Source organism: Aulostomus chinensis, chromosome 9, assembly GCF_037954235.1.
Source record: "Aulostomus chinensis isolate RoL2024-O1b breed Wild chromosome 9, RoL_Achi_v1.0, whole genome shotgun sequence".
Taxonomy (NCBI): domain Eukaryota; kingdom Metazoa; phylum Chordata; class Actinopteri; order Syngnathiformes; family Aulostomidae; genus Aulostomus; species Aulostomus chinensis.
Genome location: NC_141328.1, coordinates 17,454,280 through 17,475,534, shown reverse-complemented (window position 1 = coordinate 17,475,534; position 21,255 = coordinate 17,454,280). Strand labels below are relative to the sequence as shown.

Here is a 21,255-nt window from a genome sequence, read left to right as displayed (position 1 = left end):
GTGCACGGTTAATGTGCCTAGTGGAAGCTTTTATAGGTTTCTCCGGAGCACCACGCCCATGCTCGGATAGCAGGAGGGCTCCGCTTCGGGTTTCACATCAAGAAGTTGGAGATTGAGGGGAGCATAAAGTATATATTTACTGACAGTGGTTGGGTGCTTCACAGTTTAGCGGGACGGGCGCGTACGTTTGAGGAGACTACCTGGAGGATTAAACCCGGACTGAGACACCTAACAGCCAGGTAATACCTCACCTGGCTTCCCTCAGAGACAAAGGAAAAGCAGTTATTGTTGGATGAGTTTTGTTAATGTTCCTCTTTTGTTTGTAAAATAATTAAAACGGGGCTTCATTACAACTAGAAACGATTGTAAAAGTTAAATAGTCCACGACAGGAAGGGACGCAGGTATAAATGTTCCTAACCAACGTTACTGACTACTTGCCAAATGTTACTGACCCTTTTAAGAAAAAGTTCTTTTACAACTACTAAAATATTGAGACATGTTATGATCATAAAGCGCCACTGAAATAATTAATTCCTGACGATACAACGTCACTATTCCGCAAAATTCAGTTTGCTATTACAAGCTAATTTGCGCAGTTCAGCGGTGATAGCGAGCTTTGGTGATTGTGCTGTATCACTACGCTGCGGCTCCTCCACCTTGATGTTACCTCAGTGTAGGTGGAGCAGTGTGTGGTGACTTAAAGTATAATTTTAAGCCATTTTATGCCAGTAAAACGAAGACACCACTGTTATAAACTCTACCACCTAATCACCCCTTTCGACCACCCAGAATATCTGCCCAACTACGCCAAACAGAACACTTCACGATGAAATGAGGCCCTGTTTGTCAAAAACTGTTGTTTGTTTTGTTGTTGATGGCGTCATATTTTCCTGATGAGGTCACTACGAAGGTAGAGAGGTTAATTAAAGGAGGGGGAAAAAAAACAATTTAAGTGACTTGAGATCACCTCAATTTCAATGACTTAATTATATTTAGGAAGAAAAATAACAGAAGAAAGCTTGCATTCGATATTCCAAGATCCACAAATGGTAAAACGTCCACATACCAGGGCACTACGACTTGGTGTTACACATGGTGCTTGAAGATGCTCACCAGTTTGTCTATGGATGTCGACTCTGCGTTTTGAACCGAATATTTCCAACTTGCTTTCACCGGGCCAGAGAACCTACCTGCGGTCATCATAGGTCCGATATTTGTGAGCTTTTGCCCACTCATATCTCTTTTTTCTTGGTCTGTTGACAAAGTAGTGGTATTTTTGCAGATACAGAACCCTTCAGACCAACCTTTTTCAAAAGTTTTTTTTACAGGTGTCGGAAACATGAGCTTTGACCTTGTCATGTTGATTTCCTCCCTTATTTGTGGTACTGTTTTTTTGCCGATCTCTTAGTAACCCTCTTCCTTCCAGGCCTTTTTTTAATCATCACAACTTCCAGTCTCTTCAAAGTGTAGTGAACTCCTTTTTTGGACACCATTTTACAATCTCTCTTTCAGTGTATCCTTCTTTCCTCAGTGTACAAATCTGTACTCTTGTTTCTTTTCTCAGTTGCTTCTTTCTAGCCATTTCTGCGGTAGTTTGTCAGAGATTTGAATGCAGTTGAGATTTATTGGCATGTTTTGTATGCAGACTTTCAAAAGCCAAAGAGTTAATGTGAATAATGCAAACTGTGATTTTTTATTTTTATTATTTTTTTGTACTTTTGCACTGAAATTGGAACTCTTGCAAATCACCTCGACCCTAAAACTCAGCCCTTCTTTTCTTTTGTATGGATATATTCAGCAATGGTCTGGTAACATCAATGTATACCGTGAGATAAATCAAGGAAAATGGTGCATATCAATGAAAGCAAAGTCTGATAATGCGGTAATTAACATCCTAAAATACATATAACTCCTGCTGTTTTTTTAAGAAAGGCTTTGTGAACAGAAACTTGAACTTGCTCCTGAATGTTTGTACTCCTGTACTGGCCTTGCTTCCAAACTTTTGGCCTGTAGTGTGTATCGTGACATGAGGCAAGCGAACATTTTGTCAGAGCCTCTTCAGGTACAATCATTCAGCTGTCAGTTGCTACACATTCTTTACATGTTTGGATACTCACACTCTCCTTTACCTCATCTTTACGGAGAAGTAAGTCGACTTGCTTTAAAAAACTCCTCAAGCAGTTGCTGGCTGCTTTGTTCAGCTGGTGTTCTGTTGAACAATGCGATCATTTACAATTGCCAAATGTCAAGAGTCTTTGCTATTGTTTTCTAAAGATCACTCACCCACACATTGTGTAATCTTTTCCTTGCCCTTCTCCAGTGTGTTCCAAATGTGTCGAGTACATGTACAGACTCTTGAGAAACTTTATCATTGAGAACCCAAATGCATCTAATGCCTCGTCATATTGTCCATATAGCGAAAGTCTACTTATTGAATTTCTGTGCCTCCCATTATTTTATCATCTCCAGGCAATGGCATCGTGAGACCTAAATATATCGCCCATTGTGCTTACATTCAGTTGGTTCACTTAAGAACGTGACTTATGTATTTTTTGTTGTTCATTTTGTTTAGGTTTCCTTTATTTAGGATATTTTGATAGTTTTCACATTCTAATGTCAGAATCTTAATGTTTAATCATGCTTTGAAAGGGTGTACTTACGTTATTATGCTATTATTTTGTCATTATATCAGTCAGAAAATGTTCTTAAAATGCAATAAGATAAATAGATAAATAATAAGGTATCACTTATTTCTATCATTCCTGGGGCAATTTATAATTCTACCGATGTGTCTCTGTGACACACAAAGACATTGAATGGCGTTAGATGTCGTTAAACAGCCATTGTACAAGTGTGCAGACTAAAATGTTTGTCTCACACTGAGGCCTGTTTATTTATGGCCTCTTTAAAAAAAACTGCCTGGTTGTCAGTATTACAGCCGTGTGTGTGTGTGTGTGTGTGTGTGTGTGTTTGTGTGTGTGTGTGTGTGTGTGTGTGTGTGTGTGTGTGTGTGTGTGTGTGTGTGTGTGTCATTACCTGTGTGAAGTTCGAGAGTCTGTAATGGAGAAGAGTACTGAAGCACCTGTAGTCTGAGTCGGCCATAAAAAGAGTTCCCACGGGAAAGGTGACAGGACAGCTTTGGACTTTGGTCCCACAATAAAGCCTGGAATCTTTCCTTCATCTTCTTTTCACCAAAATTTAATTTTCTTCAACCATCTCTTATCAAGTGGACATGGAAACTTTTACAAATCCAGTGAATTCCTGAAAAGAACATTGTCAGCCATTCATACCACACCAGTAATTTGTTCTTTATTGAGAGTTATAGATGGGATTATTCCTTCCATCCATCCATCCATTGTCTTCCGCTTATTCTTGTTAAGGGTCGCCTATCCCAGTGGCTACGGGCGAGAGGTGGGGTTCACCCTGGACAGGTCACCAGTCCATCACAGGGCCAACACATAGAAACAGACAACCATTCACACTCAAAGTCACACCTACGGTCAATTTAGAGCATCAATCAGCCTCGTCCCCTCTTGATGTCTTTGGACTGTGGGAGGAAGCTGGAGAACCAGAGAGAACCCACACAGGAACAGGGAGAACATAGAGACTCCACACCGAAAGATCCTGTGCCTGAGCCGGGACTCGAACCTGGAACCTCCTTGCTGTGAGGCGACAGTGGCTAGCGATAGCAAAACTGTCAAAAAAAAAACAAACGTCCGGTTGCAAACTCAAGTGCGTTGGCAGGTATAATCAATGTCCTCTTTATCCAGCTGTATGCTCACTAGACCATATGCAGCTGGATTTGAACAACAACAAAAAAAACTATAATCCCTCCAGTTTGGGAGTTTGGGTTCATTCACGGTTGTGCCAAAATTAGCGGTCTTATCGTATATATAGTAGTGTATAGTCTTACACCCATGAGTTCTGGCCTCGGAAATGACAGCTACATTGCCCTAAAAAGGAATCGATGAATACATAAACAAACTGTTTGATGTGTGAAATTGCCATTGGTGTTGAAAGTAAAATGTGAGCCAGAAACTTAGAGGCTCCACTGGACACAAGCTGGTTTTTCGGCAACACTTCAACTTTTGGAAATTAATTATATTTGCATATTTCCAGAGTAAGTATTGTTACAGTTGTTGTCATTTTAATGAGATTCTTAACAAGGTGGTTTAACCTCTTTTGAGGAAAAAATTATTGTAGACTCGGTTTTATACTCAATCATTCTTTATTCTATCAATTCATGTCCAGAGGGCATATTTAAATGATTTTTTACCAGTTAATCCTCTTTCACCTATCATAGGAGACAATGAATAAAGATGAGTGACAATATATTATAAAAACAACACCAACAATGTTCATTCAAACACAATATTCATTCTCGTATTCTTTCATGTTCCCAGGCTCCACGTGTCTCACCTTTCCTCTTCTCCCAGCTTCATCCTTGTGTCTCTGGATGATGCTGTGTTTGCTGCTCTGCCTCCTGCTGCTGTCACCTGAGGTCCATGGCCAAGGTAGAGTGCCTTTCATGACCGTGTCCTCTCAGGGTACACTACATAGACACCTGGGGTAGATTTTAGCAGCTGCATTTGATAAAGGATAGCAATTGTTAACTCCGTCATGGAGGTTACATTTTCGTTTTGGTCTGTTTGCCTATTTGACATAGCAAAAATGTCATTGATGTACACTGACCTTTGCCGAAAGACCCTCCATTATTAATGTTATTCCTTTTCCCACACTGCAAAATGACTGCCTAAGACTATATTATTTCCATAGGCTTGTAAAGTAGTTGTAAAAGCAGTTGCTATTGTTATAAATCTTGTACGATATTCTTCAACCTTTCTTGTTAGGAGACAAATGGCTACCAATGCTAAGATTTTCGCAACCTGTGCCCTTATATGCCTCTAAAAACAACAACAACAACAACAACAACAAAAAGCTTAAAGCTTCTCCATTAACTAAAGTTGTCACCCAAATTTTACATGTAAGTTCAGGTATATAATAATATAACACAAAAGAGGTTGTTGTTTTTTTAAGTGTGGGGCGGGCCTCCCCATGGTGGCTCCGCGAATTGAGGAGAAAGAATGTTAGTTGTCAAAGAACATCATGTAGAACCACCCAAATGTATGTGATCATTTGTTAAAAGGCACCTATGATTCCGAGTTGGTGTGGTTTTGGAAGGAATTTTCAAGTTTTTTTCAGAAATTAATAAATAACTAAGGACAGGCTGTTTTCATGTTCTTGCTGTGCTCTGAAGTTATTTCATACAGAAATATTACACCATGTTGGCTAAAAAAATTGATTTTCTATGGGACTCAAGTAACATAATTAGCATCATATATTTATCCAAAAGCACAGTGTGAGGGGAGGCCCACCAGCTCAGACTTTGGAAACTGCTGGGAAAAGGATTTAAAGAGCATCTACTGCATTTACCCTATGGCAGCCATCGGAATGTTTAGAGTCGCCCATCATGTTCAGGGTTTTTTTTTTTTTTTGTGGTTTGAACGTCCTATGCAAAAGCCAATTTGCTTAACACTCACAGCTTACAAAAACCCTCTGTATAAAGTCTTGCTGCAGGTATAAGCTTGCTTGCTGCTGGGTGACTATTACTGTCATCATTCTCCACCTCTTCCTCTTTCTGCATGCTGCCATTTGTCAATATCCTCTCACTACTTGTCACAGAAACAAGCCCTAAGTTAGCTAGCCATTGGCAACCTACACACTGAAAATGGCAAGTCTAAATGAATATTTTGATCATAGAATAAGGCAGGTCTGTTGGGTTATGTCTGTGAATAAGTGATCTGCAACGAATATGAATATGTAGCCAAGTTTCTAGAAAAGAAAGTGGTTTATTGAGGTGAGGTTATTTTGCAAGGGCACCATCTTTGCATCCTGTTCTTGGCGCCTATGACAATCATAAATACAAAGAAGGCAGGTGTTTTTTTTCTACTGATTGTTTTAGCGGTAACACTTTTTAGTTAAAGCTGCTAACATAAACTGACTTAGCTTCTCCAACCAATGTCACACCTATTATATCTCGCTGTTTTATTATAAAAACTTGGGCGTTTTCTTTCTCTTTTTCTCTCTGAACTTTTCATCGAACACTCTCTGAGAATGCTTCACAGTCACAAAACTTTATCCGATGGGAACTGAATGCGACATTATTTGATTTGATACCTGTCCAGCATGCAAAGGTCCAGGAGGATGAAGGTGGAGATGTCCATTAGAGGGGACACATGTTCACAGACCCACATTTACATGTTTATATGTTATTTATAGTTACATATTTAGTGTCTTCTTTGTTCTTGTTTTGGAGTGACAAGGAGGGACAGTGCTTTATTGATTTAAAAAGAAAAGGAAAAATAATTAGGAAGAGAGCAACCCCTCCGGAGACCTAAATATACACACACACACACACACACACACACACACACACACACACACACACACACACACACACACACACACACAAGCCTACATACATGCCAGTCAGAAAAGGAGCTGTTGAAATTGGAGGTCATACGTCCACAGAAGCAACATTCTGTGATTCATTCTTTACCCGTCTACACTCCTCTGTCTTCTTTGTTTCCATATCCCCCTATTTACCCCCTCTTCCTCTTAATCTATTACCCCGCCACATATTACATTCAAAACCCTGACACACTGTAACTCTCTGACATTCCTCTGACATGACCTTTTAGCCTCTAGCCCCAAACTAGCGTCCTGTTCCTGTTTCTATACCAGACAAGAGGACAGGGCAGGCTTTGATGGATGATGGGGCAGCTGGAGTGGGGGATGGATAGAGGATAGGAAGACAGAAACATGAAAGATGCTGCTTGTTGGGAAATTCAAACTGGAAATTATGTAGATGAAGTGGAAACAAGCGCTTGATTTGATCTAGAGGGAAGGAAGTGTGAGGGGTTAGGCCATCTTGGATAATGGCAGAAATGGAGAAAGTTCCACTGCTTATTTCTTTGATCTTTGAGAAAAGCGCAAGTTTAATAGTCATTCCATTCTCTTGATCCTAGCACTTGCCTGGAAAACCTCAAAACCCCTCATTTCGTTTCTCTTCTATGTCTCTGTGCATCTCCAGGTCGCCTTAAGCTGACAGTCCTGTCTGAGGACCGACTGCAGATGAAGTGGAAGGAGGCTGATGGACCAATTCAGGGCTACAAGGTCCGAGTGAGACCCATCTCAGGTGAGACACTCCCAAATTTGCTAGAGTATTGAAAGTACTTGCTTGAAATTTTCACATCATTTAACTTACTTGAAAACAAAAGGTTGACAACACAGTTGGGATGGAACCAACTGAACAGGGAGCAAATCCCTGCAGCCTGAAAAGTAAAGACTCCTATTTTAATGCCCGCAGTGTTTCAACAAGATGTCGAGGATCACCTGCTTATGTCACAAAGTCACGGAGATGTGATGTGTTTAAGTACTTGGTAATGGATCATCGCAGCAATACAACAGCTGTGCACAGGCACTTCATTCAAACAGGAGAGTTTTGTTTATGACCGCAACAAGAAAGCACCGTCCTCCATTCTTTCCATCTCCAACCACACATTGTATATTAGGTTATATTATATGAGGCTCCCACCCAGAACATGCCATTTGTCATGTCATGAGTTGAACTGATAACTGAATCAAATATTCTGTCTATCCTATTAATGGGAACTAAGGTCCCAGTATAAGCCAGTACTGTTCAACAGCACCACAAACTACAGCCTTCAAGATGACCTTTACAATAGATCAACCCCTCCCTCATCCATCCATCATTTTCTTCTACTTATTCCTATTAAGGGTCATGGGGGGGCTGGAGCCTATCCCAGCAGCTACAGGCGAGAGGCGAGGTTCACTCTGAACAGGTCACCAGTCCATTACAGGGCCAACACATAGAGACAGACAACCATTCACACTCACAGTCACACCTACAGTCAATTTAGAGTATCAATCAGCCTCATCCCCTCTTGATGTCTTTGGACTGTGGGAGAAAGCTGGAGTACCAGAGAGAACCCACACAGGAACAGGGAGAACATGGAGACTCCACACAGAAAGATCCTGTGCCCGAGCTGGGACTCGAACCCGGAACCTTTTTGCTGTGAGGCGACAGTGCTGACCACTGCACCACTGTGCCGCCCTCCCTCAAACAGATTCATTATAATTTAACATTATAATTCTTGTGTATCTATTGACAGATTTTTTTTTTCTAGTCAGTTTGAAATCTGGCAGTGGTGTTAATGTTTAGCTGATCAGTTTATAAAGTGCACATTATTACAATGAGGAGCTCAGGATACAAATAACACTGAGTGCTAACTGACTGAAAACTTCAAATGGCAGCTTGCAAAGGACACTTTGATATTTGGAGATATGCGTTTGGAGTTATCTGTGTGTGGTGGATGTTGTTAGTGTGAAAGCGCAGAGTAAAACAGGTTGATCAGTGGTGATCCGGTGAAGGGAGTGGAGCTACATAACGACATGCGTATTGACTCTGGTCAGGTGCTCTTCTAAGTTCCTAATCAGAGGCAGCTCAGTTTCACCCATGCAGGACCTGCTGGAGGACAGAGCCTGGAACGGTCACAATTCAGCATCATCATTGCCTATTAACAGAATCTGAGTTAGTTTTTGTGTAGATTGAGAAGAGGAACTCTGGGAAAAGTTCAGTCCATCCAAACTCAAGAAAATAGTGTGTTTCTCAAAGCCTTTTATATACTGTACTGCTTTTACTGGCCCAGGTTGGTGATTTACTACTCAATTCTAATCAAACCTATTCATGTGGACTCATGGAGTCATTGAAACTTAAGTGGCGATTAAGTTCATAATTACTGCACTTGATGTTTCCTGTTGTCATTCCCAGAATTAGAATCAATGAAATGAAGGTGAATATTAGAGCCAGTTGATGCTTCAGAATGCAGGCGTTCTCCATTAGAGTGGCAAATGAATGTCAGAATATCGTTCATGGCAGTTGCCATGCAACTTGTTGTGTTTAATTCAAATGGACTGTAAGTTGCACGAGTCGCACCTATTTATTCCATGCATTTATTTTTACTTCCTTTCAACATGTGACTAAGAATCCCATTAGCCCTAACGCGTCAAGTAAACATTTGGAATTCTTTGGTATTGTAATCATGGTAGCCCTGCAGCTAAATTTGTAGGCACATCTATTAATGAAAAAAAAGAAGACAGAGTTGCATTGCAACATCAGATAACTCTGATTTTTTTTTGCTCTCAAAAGATCTGATAACCTTTCATGCTCTGCAGAAACCTGCCCCGAAACAGATGTTTACTCTTGAGAAATCTGTTAAAACTGGCTACAAAAAACAAAAGACTGCATAAAATGGATATAAGCCATCGCAGTACTGTGTCTCTGTATATTTAGTAATTGTACGGTATACATCTGCTGTCATGAAATTTAGTGAAGATTCACTGCCAGACAAACACTTCATTCATTGTTCCAAGCAGTGTGTATGTTGTGGGAACATGGCTGCCTGGCTGACATGTCACTTAATGTGTTATGGGTTGAATAAGAAAGCTGCTTCCTCTCTTGTTTTCTCTTTGTTACTGTCTTACCTCCAGTATCACAGTAAATTGCAGACAGGTGTGGAAGGGAGACATAGGAGCTGAGAAGGAGAACTGCGTCAAACAGGAGACCTATCAGGCCTTTAGGAGCATGCACACGGGGGTGGGGGTGGGAGTCAGTAAGAGGATGAAGAGGTGACATACTAATGAGATGAGAAGGTGGTACAGCTTTGGAAAACCATGACAAAGGAGGTTGAAAAATCTTCATTGTAGAGGACAAAGGAGGTAATATATAATTTGTATAGAAAGTAAAAGATTGAGGGATATTTTCTATGTGATATTGACAAAATTTATGATGTCTGATCATATAAAAAACCCATAGATATATAACAGGTGCATGGAACATCTCCGGTGCTGAGCAACAGACCCACTCTGCTTTTAATTTCCCACTCAATAGACACAGAAAAGATATTCATGACCCACTCACTCTCGAGTGAGTCTAGCTCTCCCAGCGGCCTTTCTTTCGGCATTAAACAAAACCAAACAGATATTAAATGGATTGTCAGAATTAAAATTCAAATGATTCTAAAATATGAATGTGTAAAAAAATCATGACTTAAGTTTTAGTTTGAACTGCTCCTGCCTTTCCTTTTCTGTGTGATCCCCGTCTTGCTGGCAGCCAAGAGAGTCAATTTTGCTTCTGACTGCACTGTTTGAAACATTTTTGGACACTATCCCATAATTTTTTTGGCTAATACTACTTGATACTTACACTTGATACTTAAATATACTTGATAGCTTTTAATCTTGACAGAGAAAGTCCTGATTTAATATCTGTGATACTCCAAAATAAGGTTGCTTAGTCTGCAAGGGACCTCTGTTTGACTAATTTCTCATGAATTAAAGTACATCAAGAGTAGATTCAGTGTTCCCATAAGTCCACCAAAGAAATTTTAATGAAAGTTTTATTTTATAGGACACTAACTTAACTGCCACCCAAGGTGTCTTTCTTCTTTTAACACCTCCTGGCACATTACTGACTTCATCCAAATCCTGACAACACTTGTTCAAAGGCTTATTTCGATCAAAGATATCCTTTTTGCACTCCTCCTCACAGCTGCATATTATTGTGCACTTTATGTAACATGTCTCCCAAAACAGTGCCTCCCTGCACTGACACCTGTCGCATAAACTGCCACTTACTTCTGCTCAATCTGCTCTACAAATTAAAATAACGAAAGAACACATATAACATGCAATGACAGATAAGAAGCAAGTGGCTTTTCACAGCAATTACTTCTCAACTTGTGTGTTCCAGAGGTGCCACAGCCAGAGCTGATGCTGACGACCACGCGGGGCCGGGCGACAGTTGCAGGACTGGACTCTGGCCAGGAATATGCTCTCCAAGTCCTCATGATTAATGGAACCACAGAGAAACTCCTCGCCAAACGACGATTCACGAGTAAGAAACCATCCATCCATTGTCTTCTGCTTATCCTGTTAAGGGTCGCAGGGGGGCTGGAGCCTATCCCAGTGGCTTTCGGGCAAGAGGCAGGGTTCACCCTGGACAGGTTGCCAGTCCATCGCAGGGCAAACACATAGAGACAAACAACCATTCACACTCACAGTCACACCTACAGTCAATTTAGAGTATCAATCAGCCTCATCCCCTCTTGATGTCTTTGGACTGTGGGAGGAAGCTGGAGTACCAGAGAGAACCCACGCAGACACAGGGAGAACATGCAGACTCCACACAGAAAGATCCTGTGCCCGAGCCGGGACTCAAACCCGGAACCGTCTAGCTGTGAGGCGACAGTGCTGACCACTGCACCCTGAGTAAGAAACAGTGGCGGAAATCTGTAAAATTGCCTGAATAGAGAAGAGAACAAACAGGGAAATAGAACAAAGATTCTGTAGAACAAAAGGTATGATTTGGTAAAAATTATTATCCCATCCATTGTCTTCCGCTTATTCTTGTTGAGGGTCGCGGGGGGGGGGGGGGGGGCTGGAGCCTATCCCAGCGGCTACGGGCAAGAGGCGGGGTTCACCCTGGACAGGTCACCAGTCCATCACAGGGCCAACACATAGAGACAGACAACCATTCACACTCACAGTCACACCTACGGTCAATTTAGAGTATCAATCAGCCTCGTCCTCTCTTGATGTCTTTGGACTGTGGGAGGAAGCTGGAGTACCAGGAGAGAACCCACACAGGTACAGGGAGAACATGGAGACTCACACAGAAAGATCCCCTGCTCGAGCCGAGACTCGAACCTGGAACCTTCTTGCTGTGAGGCGGCAGTGCTGACCACTGCACCACCGTGCAGCCCAAAATTGTTAAATTCCTCGGAACATAAACGTATAATAGCCTTTAATTGCAGACTCAGCTATGTCAGATATTTGTGGTAGATGGTAACGGGCCATTTAAGGATTTATGTGTTACTTTATTCTTATGTGTCTCTCAGCTCTGGTTGAATATATATAAAAGATGGAGGTAGAGGAAGAACAAGATATTGAAAGAAATATGTGTATTGTGAATGATTAAAAGTTGTGCGATTTGTTTTTTGTATGACTATATACTGTGCCTGTTCAGGCAACTTACACATTATAGTATAGCTACAGAAAAAATATTCAAGTGTGTTCATAAATGTCAGACCAATACATCTTTTTGATGTTAAATAAAGGATATTAGAAGTGATACTTCACTGAAAAGGTGTATTTTGTATTTCTAGTACTCTTAAATAGGTGCTCTTGCATTACTTCATTGTGACTCTAGAACCCAGAAAGAGCCAGCCATGTATATAAGCTTGAAGCTAATGGCGACAGACAGCTAACGACCGCAAAACTGTCTGTAGCGTTAAGTTTGTTTTCTGCTAACAAAAGTGTTTGGGATTTACTGAGCACACAGCTGGATTAAGAAGACATGGATTGCATTGGACAATTGACTTGAGAGTAAACAAATGTTTTTTATCAGTTTTGGAAAAAATTCACCCTCATTCTGTGTTTAGAGGCCATGTCTGCCTTTAGCTTAGTTTAAGACAAGCAAGTGTGAATACTTGAAAGGCAACGTAAACTTTCTGGGTGAAATATCGCTTTAACACCCATCAGCATCATTTTATATACAACACTCCACATTACATGATTTAAGAGACTCTGTAGACCAGCAATGACATGTTGTATTTAGGAAGTGGTGCATTTATGACATTCTTACTCTTTTGAGTGCACAGTAGCACTTTCAGGCCCCCACCCCATCCAACCAAAGCACTCTTGCACACACGCACACACACACACACACACACACACACACACACACACACACACACACACACGCTAGATGGGTGGGTGAGTATAAATACTAGTCTACCTGGATTACAGGCTAGAAGTGAGGTGTGTCTGAATTTACTGTGTTTTTTTACACGAGTTGAAAGTGTTTCTGGTTTGTAAATCTACCCAACAACAGTCACCTTTTCTTTCCCAGCAAAATTACATGGCATGTTAAATCTTTCTCATCAGTCTCAGTTTATATCCCTCTCTGCTCTTCAAAGAGTGGTAACATGTAATCCCACCACAGCTCTCAGTTTGTCATCCTAATTGGATTTGTTAGCTTGTTTCACTCTTGACATTTCATTGTTAGTCAGTGACTGATACTCTCCTGGAGGATCACATAGTAGTGGACTGTATGATGTGGGGATGTAGCCCGTGGCTGCTTGTGAACCACGCCAGTAGGTTACTGTGTCGAGTCAAGCGTGTCTAGGCAGGTCAGAAATACATGTCAACATGGAAATTCGTAACACCGGCTGTCACGCTGGAATGATAGCAGTCTGGGAATTCCTTCCTCAGGTGTCTTTGCCTTCCCTGTTCGCTTTAACCCCCTCCGGGCCCAGTGAATCCAGCAAGGTTTAGTAATTCTTTCTTCCTGGGAAATTTCACCCTCAATTTGTTTGTTGATGACCTTGTCTGTTCATTTCACACAAGGATTTGCTAACATGACTCTATGAGCCAGTCAAGACGGAGAAGCAATGTTCTAAAGATCCAGCTCTTATTATCTTTAATTAGATGGATCCGTCTGAATTGACTGGGGCAGTGAATTCATGCTATTTGTTGAAATACAGAAAGCCTACAGCTGTATGTAATAAATGTAACAGAAAACATTGCTATATTCTTCTGACAGATTACTGTCTTTGTTTTTCTGCTTGCTGATGATGTCCTGTCAGTTTAAGGTGAATGAGTACCCAGAGTTCACTACTGTTTTTTTGTTTTTTTTAAAAGCTCACAGTAACTTAGCTAGATACTTTTGTTGATGTTTAATTAATCTTGACATAATCTTGTGGTGCAGGTACCAGCCTGTGCGGTATCTTGCCTGTAGGCCTTGATTATTAAGTACCTGAGTTATTACATTTGCATTGGAATGTAAAGGTACAATTTGTAACCTAACTCATTACTATTGCTTTCAATAGGGGGCAGCATGTGACCAGAAAGTTGTGGTGTTGGCCCCTTGTTCACCATGAGCTGAGGGGTAGGGATTTGGGATCCGATGATTACGCAAATATCGATGCATCTTGATGGTTCCACTCTACTGAGCAAACTGTACATGCCAATATTTCCATTGCCAGTGCTGATTGGATTGGTGATTTCAATCTGCAGACTTGTGAATGCCTGATTTGTAGTTGACGTCATCGGTGTGAATATTATGTTTGCAGATGCAATTTAACAATCATCACTGGCCTTAACTGCCCCGTCAAGTTCTGATGAAAGCAGTTTCTTTTTTCTAATACAAATCACATTTTTGTTTGACTTAGATTTATACTTTTGGGTATGATGTTATTATACTATCTATTGCATTTGCTGTCTTTTGTTGACGGGCTTTATGGTGTCTGCATCTCTGACATTTTCTTATGAAACAAAAAAATGTTTTGCCGTGTGCCTCTGTTTCTTTTAGCAAGCCATGATATGAAAGGTGTGTCTCATTTTGCCACTATGAAACCTACATCAGGTCCCCTTGGAGAACTGTATATTACATATTTAATTTCTGTCCTTTTTGCGTCGAGACATAATTTTTCAAGGGACAATCATAATTCATGTAAGTGTTGTGTTTTTTTTTCTCGACTTACCTTTCGATTTACATTTCAGGAGTCTTCTGGTCACAAGGTTTGATTAGTGATTGAACAAGAGGGATTGCTGCAGCTGAAAAGAGTTTCTTTCTTTCCCCTAGCGTGCTATAGTGTGTGACACCCCAGGAGTCATATACTCTATCTCCATCGCCGTTAGTACAGGAGTTCTCTGGAGAGATGTAACTTTGCACCGTTCAGTTATGAATATGAATCATTAATGATTAGCACTTTCTGTCATCCAGTGGATGGTCTGCGGGAGGAGGAGTTGATCCGAAGCGGCAGCCGAGAGCACAAGAAGAAGCTGTTGCCAGGTGGATCGGGATCAGGAGACCTGGATGATATAACGGAGACTCTGCTGGGTCTGCCAACAATTCTCTACCCAGATCCCATGACCACCGCTGCTGCTGCTACCACTAATGCAGGTAAGGGATCATATACATCTTGGCATTATTTTAGAACCAAGACCTGAGTCCAAGTTTGAGAAGAATCAAGTAATGTGCTTGAATGTGACAGAAAACATTATAGTTTGCGTGTTACTGTCGACTCTGTGGATGAACTGCCAATGGACAACATCGGTCCAGTGCAGTGGCCCCTATAATCGTCATTATTATGTTGGCTGCTTGCTCTGTGTATTGGAATGTTTTCTTATCCAACCTCCTCAAACATTTTCCATTTCCAAAATCTCTTTTTAGTCACAAGAGTGAACTTCTCACACTGTCCAGCTCTGACATCATATCTGTAAATATAGATGTAAAAGCAGGGTGGCTTCAGTACACCCTTAATGTTGTAGAGATAATAGCGAACTTCCATCATGATCTGTCTTCTTTGATCTCCCATGGGTTCTGATATTACAAGCCAATGTGACTGTGAGGGGGGAAGGCATAAAAATGTTGCCAACACACACAGAAACACAAGTGTATACATTATATTCTGTATACTGTCCATATGAAAATGTTTTCCCCCATGTGTCCCTTTGAAACTGTAGTCTGATGGATCTAACGACAGCAATGGATTTCCTGTCATATAAAGCTTCAGCTGGTCTCCCAAACAATCTTTGTTTCTCTTGCTGTAACCCACCCACGTGCTTGGCCTTTTCCTCTCTCTCCTTTAGAGCCCCCAGCTACAGGAACACCCCCACAGCTCCCCGATGAGGCTGCAGACAAATCTGGCAAGGAGAAGAGGAAGAGGAAGAAAGAAAAGGAGCGGGATCGTTCTAAAATGGAGAACAAGGAGGAGCAGGGGACAACACATGGCAAGCCAACTGAGGAGAAACCCCAAAAGACACCCGACCTTAACCAGCCGGTGACAGGTAAAACTGGCACTCCATGGTTAAAAAAACAAACAAACATGGCATCAGCTGAGTCAAGGTGTTATTTTATTGAACCAGGGCGATGGCAGTAACGTAAGTTATGTGAAAGAACGTCTGGTCACTATGAGGCTGAGCACTAGAAGGCAGTAGTTTGACATGTGATGACAGTGTTTAGACAAGGGAGGGACAGGTAAAGGAAATGATAATGACAAGCCTCTCTGTTCAGCTGGAAGGCACAAGTGTTCTCTCTCTACTGTGTTATCCAAGGGAACACACGTGCACCTATAGGATGAGGGACTGATGTTCGTGTCTCCGCTATGCTGACACATGTACATTTGAACCCCTACACATGACCTGCTTCCTGGCTGTGTCCCATGTCCTCAATAAACTACCAAAGGGTGACAAATGACAGCATCCAGATCAGCTTCATTGCTCCCCAGCTTGAATTCTACAAGTGACTTAGACTTCTCCTGTAACCTTTCATTTAAGGCATGTCTCCAAGGAAACCACTTGAGTGTAACAGCAATGCAGCGGCTGACATCATGTTCTTGGTGGATGGCTCTTGGAGCATCGGACGCACCAACTTTAGACGAGTCCGAGACTTCTTGGAGGGCCTGATGACACCCTTCCATATTGGGCCGAACCACATTCAGATTGGTGAGGAGCAGAGGGGGTGGGAAGTGTGTGGGTGAAGCTGTCTCTTTCCTTCTTGAGTTGGACTCATGTAGTCACAATGGGGTTTTCAAGTCCTAGATTCCTTGTTTCCATGCTGTCCTCAGTTTGTGCTATAAAGAAGTATTTTGTGTGTTTTGATACTGCATGGCTTCAACTAGGACTGGGCAATATGAGAACAATGGCGTCTCACCAAACCTGATGAATGATTTTAATTGATTAAATTAAATGATTCAGATTTCACACCTGTTACCTGTCATGCAACACACTCTTTGTCAGTCAGCTGCATGCCTCCATTTGAGATACTGACATATTATTGGAGTCTCTGCCTACCAGGACTGCAAGGATTCTGGGGCGATATTAAAAAGGAAATCGATACCTTCTGGAGATAGATGTTACTCTAGAACCAATGTTATTTTTGTTGGGAGTTATACCCAAAGATATATATAATGCAGACCAACAATATGCACCAAGGATTCTCTCACTAGTAGTGAAGAAGGTGATTACAGTGAACTGGAGAGAGGTAAAACCACCAACTATAGGTCAATGGACCCAGAGACTGAAAAATGTATATATGCTTGAGCGAATGACAGCTACCCTGCAGCTCACAATGGACACTTTCATACAAAGATGGACTTGTATTTCAAGATATCTAGTATATAATATAATAGGGTATAATTGACAGGAAGATGTGACGGAGTACTTCTGGAAGTTCCTCTTTGGAAAATCATGCTCAGCTACCATCTATAGATATCTGCTCTTCTACCTATCACTGTCAGGGCTGTTACTAATGTTAATATCTTAACTATGTACATTTTTTCATTCACATCACCTTCCATTCTCTTGTACAGTCTATCACACATTTTCTAAGTCATATGTCAGGAAATGTTTTGTAAAATGCTTAAAATGCAAGATAAATGTTCCAAAAAGAAGAAGAACAGAGAAAAAAAAACCTCTTTAATGTGGCTAATAAACTGCTTTAGGAGTTAGTTAAGCTCAACTTTTGCTGACCTTTGTCTATGTAGTAATCTGAAGTTTCCCCCACCCATAATACTCCGAAACCTGGGGTAGAGGCAGTTTTCATCTAATTGCTAATCCAACTATATTGGCTGGGGTGGAGGGTATTGTGGTGGAGGAACTAAAAAAATTAAAACAACAAACAAGTGCATGAAAATTTAACACAAATGTGATTGTTTTTTCATTCCCTAATGACTTGAATCTTGTATAATGATGTGTATTGGTTCCAGGCCTGACCCAGTACAGTGGAGACCCCCGGACAGAGTGGCAGCTCAATAACTTCACTGCTAAAGACCAGCTGCTTGAAGCAGTAAGGAATTTCAGATATAAGGGAGGCAACACTTTTACCGGTAAACACACACCAGAGTCAACCTATGCCTACCTGACATTGAGTCTCTAACGAATGCAGACGATACGCAGAGTGGCTGTTTCCACTGTTATCGATGAACTGGGCTACAGCTGCTGTGTAAATGATTCGTATTTGAAGTGGAAATATACTCTGCTAATGTGAAGATAAGCCAGTAAAACGTTACATTCTGCTGCACATCTGCTCTGCCAACAGTCTGTGCATTATAGACTCAATATAGCATTTTTGTGTATTTTTTTTGTGTGCTTTTGAGTATCTTTCCCCGGAATGTTGAAATAAAACCATGCATTTATTGGTAGGCCAGGCGCTGCTCCACGTCATGGAGGAGAACATGAGGGCCGAGGCCGGTGCCAGGTCGGACACGCCCTTTTTCATTGTTCTCTTAACAGATGGTAAATCTCAGGATGATGCCATTGCAGCAGCAACCCGGCTGAAGAATGCCGGCGTGGAGATCATAGCTGTAGGTGAGACTGCAAGGACAATGTGCCAAGCTAAACAGCTTTAGGTTTCAGTGTTTTTTCAGAGCTTTTTCTGTTTAGATTGCTCCCATCTTGAGATACCTAACCCTAGTCATAAATCTCGGGGATTTGGGATTCAAACCCAGTTTTGTTACGCACTGTCCTTTATGCTCGCATTGATTGTTCTCTGAGCATTTCTCTCATCTTTGAATGTTTCCTTTGCCAAACATTTTGTTGATGAATTTGTGTATTTGTGGTATTAAGGTGTTAAGAATGCTGATGAAGCCGAGTTGAGGCAAGTGGCATCTGAGCCAGTGGACCTGAACGTCTACAACGTTAACGACTTCCCTCTGCTCAGCAAACTGGTGGCACGACTGGTTCACATCCTCTGTGGGAGGATAGAAGATCGCGGCATCACAAAACGTAACACATCTATTCATCAACTGTATCAGTTTATGGTTAATCAGTCTGTCTTTCTTTCTTAGGGATTAAGTTCAGGGTTTACACAGTCATGAAAACCATGGAAATTACTTTAACTCATATTTATGTTGTATCAAACTATGTAATATGTTAATAATTTCAATAAATTTATCAATTTCAATAAATTCATTGTGGATCAAGGAATGGAGCCTGGGCCTACAGCAGACCCATCCCTCTCCTACCCCAGTCCTACTGACCTCCGATTCTCTGACCTGGGCTCCAGAGATGTGAAGCTACACTGGACTAATCCTGCCAAGCCGGTCCAACAGTACAGAGTGGTTTACCACAGCGCTGAGGGTCAGACCCCACAGGAGGTCAGAACTGCTTCCCTGCTCATGTCAAGAGCTATATGATGTGTGATCACATCATTATTAGTTTTATTTCTGCATATTCTGGTATATGACATATAACATATAAAATAAATGCTATTTAAAAAATTCAGACTTTCACAAAAGTTTTTGTTAAGATCGTTTCCTGACTGTGACTTATCCTTCTGCAGGTGGTCCTGTCTGGCTCAGAGTCCACAGTGCTGCTGGAAGGCCTCTCCTCTCAAACACTGTATCATGTCTCTATCTTCCCTGTGTTTGAACGTGACGTGGGCCTGGCACTAAGAGGAACTGTCACAACATGTGAGACTGACAAATGTGTCATACAGTGTGAAAGATGGTTCTGGGAACTGTCAAGGAATTATCTTGACTCACTGATCACATATTCAATAATGTCAAAATGAAATGAAATGTGTTGTCAGACCCAGAAACACAGTCAGTCTTAAATGCAGTGGTAAAATGGTTTGATGGGGCTTGTTGGTGGATGGTGGTTGGCAGGCCGGCTGAGCTGTAGGGGCAGTGCGGAGACTACTTTGGGTTGGGTTGAGCAGAGGGGTGGGCAGGCAGACATGGCATTACTTGATCTGTGGTTTGAGGTTAAGCTGCAAAATCACAGAATGCAGCAAAGTTGCTGAAAACAACAGCTTCTTCTCAATTCCAAATTTGTCCATCTTTTTCCCCCATCCTTACCCAGGATGTGAATAGAGGAGTGAGGAGATGAGGCAACAGGCTTTTACTGTGATGAGACTTTCCCATGGGTGGCACGGTGGTGCAGTGGTCAGCACTGTAGCCCCACAACAAGAAGGTTCCGGGTTTTAGCCCTGGCTCGAGCAGGGGATCTTTCTGTGTGGAGTCTGCATGTTCTCCCTGTTCCTGTGTGGGTTCTCTCTGGTACTCCAGCTTCCTCCCACAGTCCAAAGACATCAAGAGGGGACGAGGCTGATTGATACTCTAAATTGACTGTAGGTGTGACTGTGAGTGTGAATGGTTGTTTGTCTCTATGTGTTGGCCCTGTGATGGACTGGTGACCTGTCCAGGGTGAACCCTGCCTCTTGCCCAAAGGCTGGTGGGATAGGCTCCAGCCCCCCTGTGACCCTTAACAGGATAAGCGGAAGAAAATGGATGTATGGATGGATGGATGGATAGATGGATAGATACTTTCCCACCTCTGACTGTCATTTCAGACGTGTCACTTAAATAGGAGGTGTTGCACAATTGCATCACCTGTCCCCAAGTGTATTTGACCACCTATTTGATTTTAATTCATTGAATGGAATATATGAGAGGATGGTATCATAAATTTGCTTTGTTTATATTGTAGATTAAGACACAAGATATAGAAGGTTCTTAATGAGCCCTTTGACGTAATTAAAAACTTAAATAATGTGAAATTTTGAGAACAGTAGTTATAGATCATTGAACATTTGATCATTTTAGTCCACTATACAATTTATAAATATAAAAGAGCACTGATAGAAGTTCCTCTCTCATCCTCTCTCCTCCTGATGCATTTTAGTAGATGTCCTTCAAACCAACACATCGAGATTCATTTCTGGATCTTAAGCAGGAGGATGGAGTAGAGAGGAGGCAAGGAGGCTGAAATTACAGAATTCAGAAGCTAAGGATAGAAGGTACTAGGATGAGGTCACAATAACTTGGAACATGTGCTTAGAACAAAGCTTGGTGTGAATTTACTGTGGCAGATTTCAGTAGCATATGTAAAGGGATAATCCAGCAGAGTGGAGAAAAGCCTAGCGTTCCTGTAGGAGTGGTGATGAGTTGATCAGCTGCAGCTGTGCAGCAGTGCCAGGTGGGTGTGAAGCCACACCCTAAATTGACACACAAAAAGACAGAGAGGACACACCCAAAGTCAAGACAGACAGAAGCACTGGGAAAACCCAAGGGACGAGGCAGAGGAATCTGATGAGTCACAGTCTGGATTGTGACAGTTTTAGCTCAATTTAGTTTACTCATTCTTCAACTCTGTATATCATTATT

The 21,255-nt window shown here is 41.6% G+C and overlaps 1 protein-coding gene across 1 annotated transcript in view; it reads left to right on the top strand.

The window, feature by feature from the left end:
- Positions 1-57: 57 nt before the first annotated feature.
- LOC147256127 (collagen alpha-1(XX) chain-like) overlaps positions 58-21,255 on the top strand; it is a 43,078-nt gene continuing 21,880 nt past the window's right edge. Inside the window, exons 1-12 of the mRNA XM_086214019.1 lie at positions 58-239; positions 4,405-4,515; positions 7,095-7,199; positions 10,836-10,979; positions 14,871-15,050; positions 15,740-15,937; positions 16,427-16,594; positions 17,857-17,976; positions 18,293-18,457; positions 18,716-18,874; positions 19,073-19,245; positions 19,431-19,560. Of these exons, the coding sequence (XP_086070145.1) occupies positions 4,458-4,515; positions 7,095-7,199; positions 10,836-10,979; positions 14,871-15,050; positions 15,740-15,937; positions 16,427-16,594; positions 17,857-17,976; positions 18,293-18,457; positions 18,716-18,874; positions 19,073-19,245; positions 19,431-19,560 (1,600 nt within the window). The 5' untranslated portion in view covers positions 58-239; positions 4,405-4,457. The remainder of the gene's footprint in view (positions 240-4,404; positions 4,516-7,094; positions 7,200-10,835; positions 10,980-14,870; positions 15,051-15,739; positions 15,938-16,426; positions 16,595-17,856; positions 17,977-18,292; positions 18,458-18,715; positions 18,875-19,072; positions 19,246-19,430; positions 19,561-21,255) is intronic.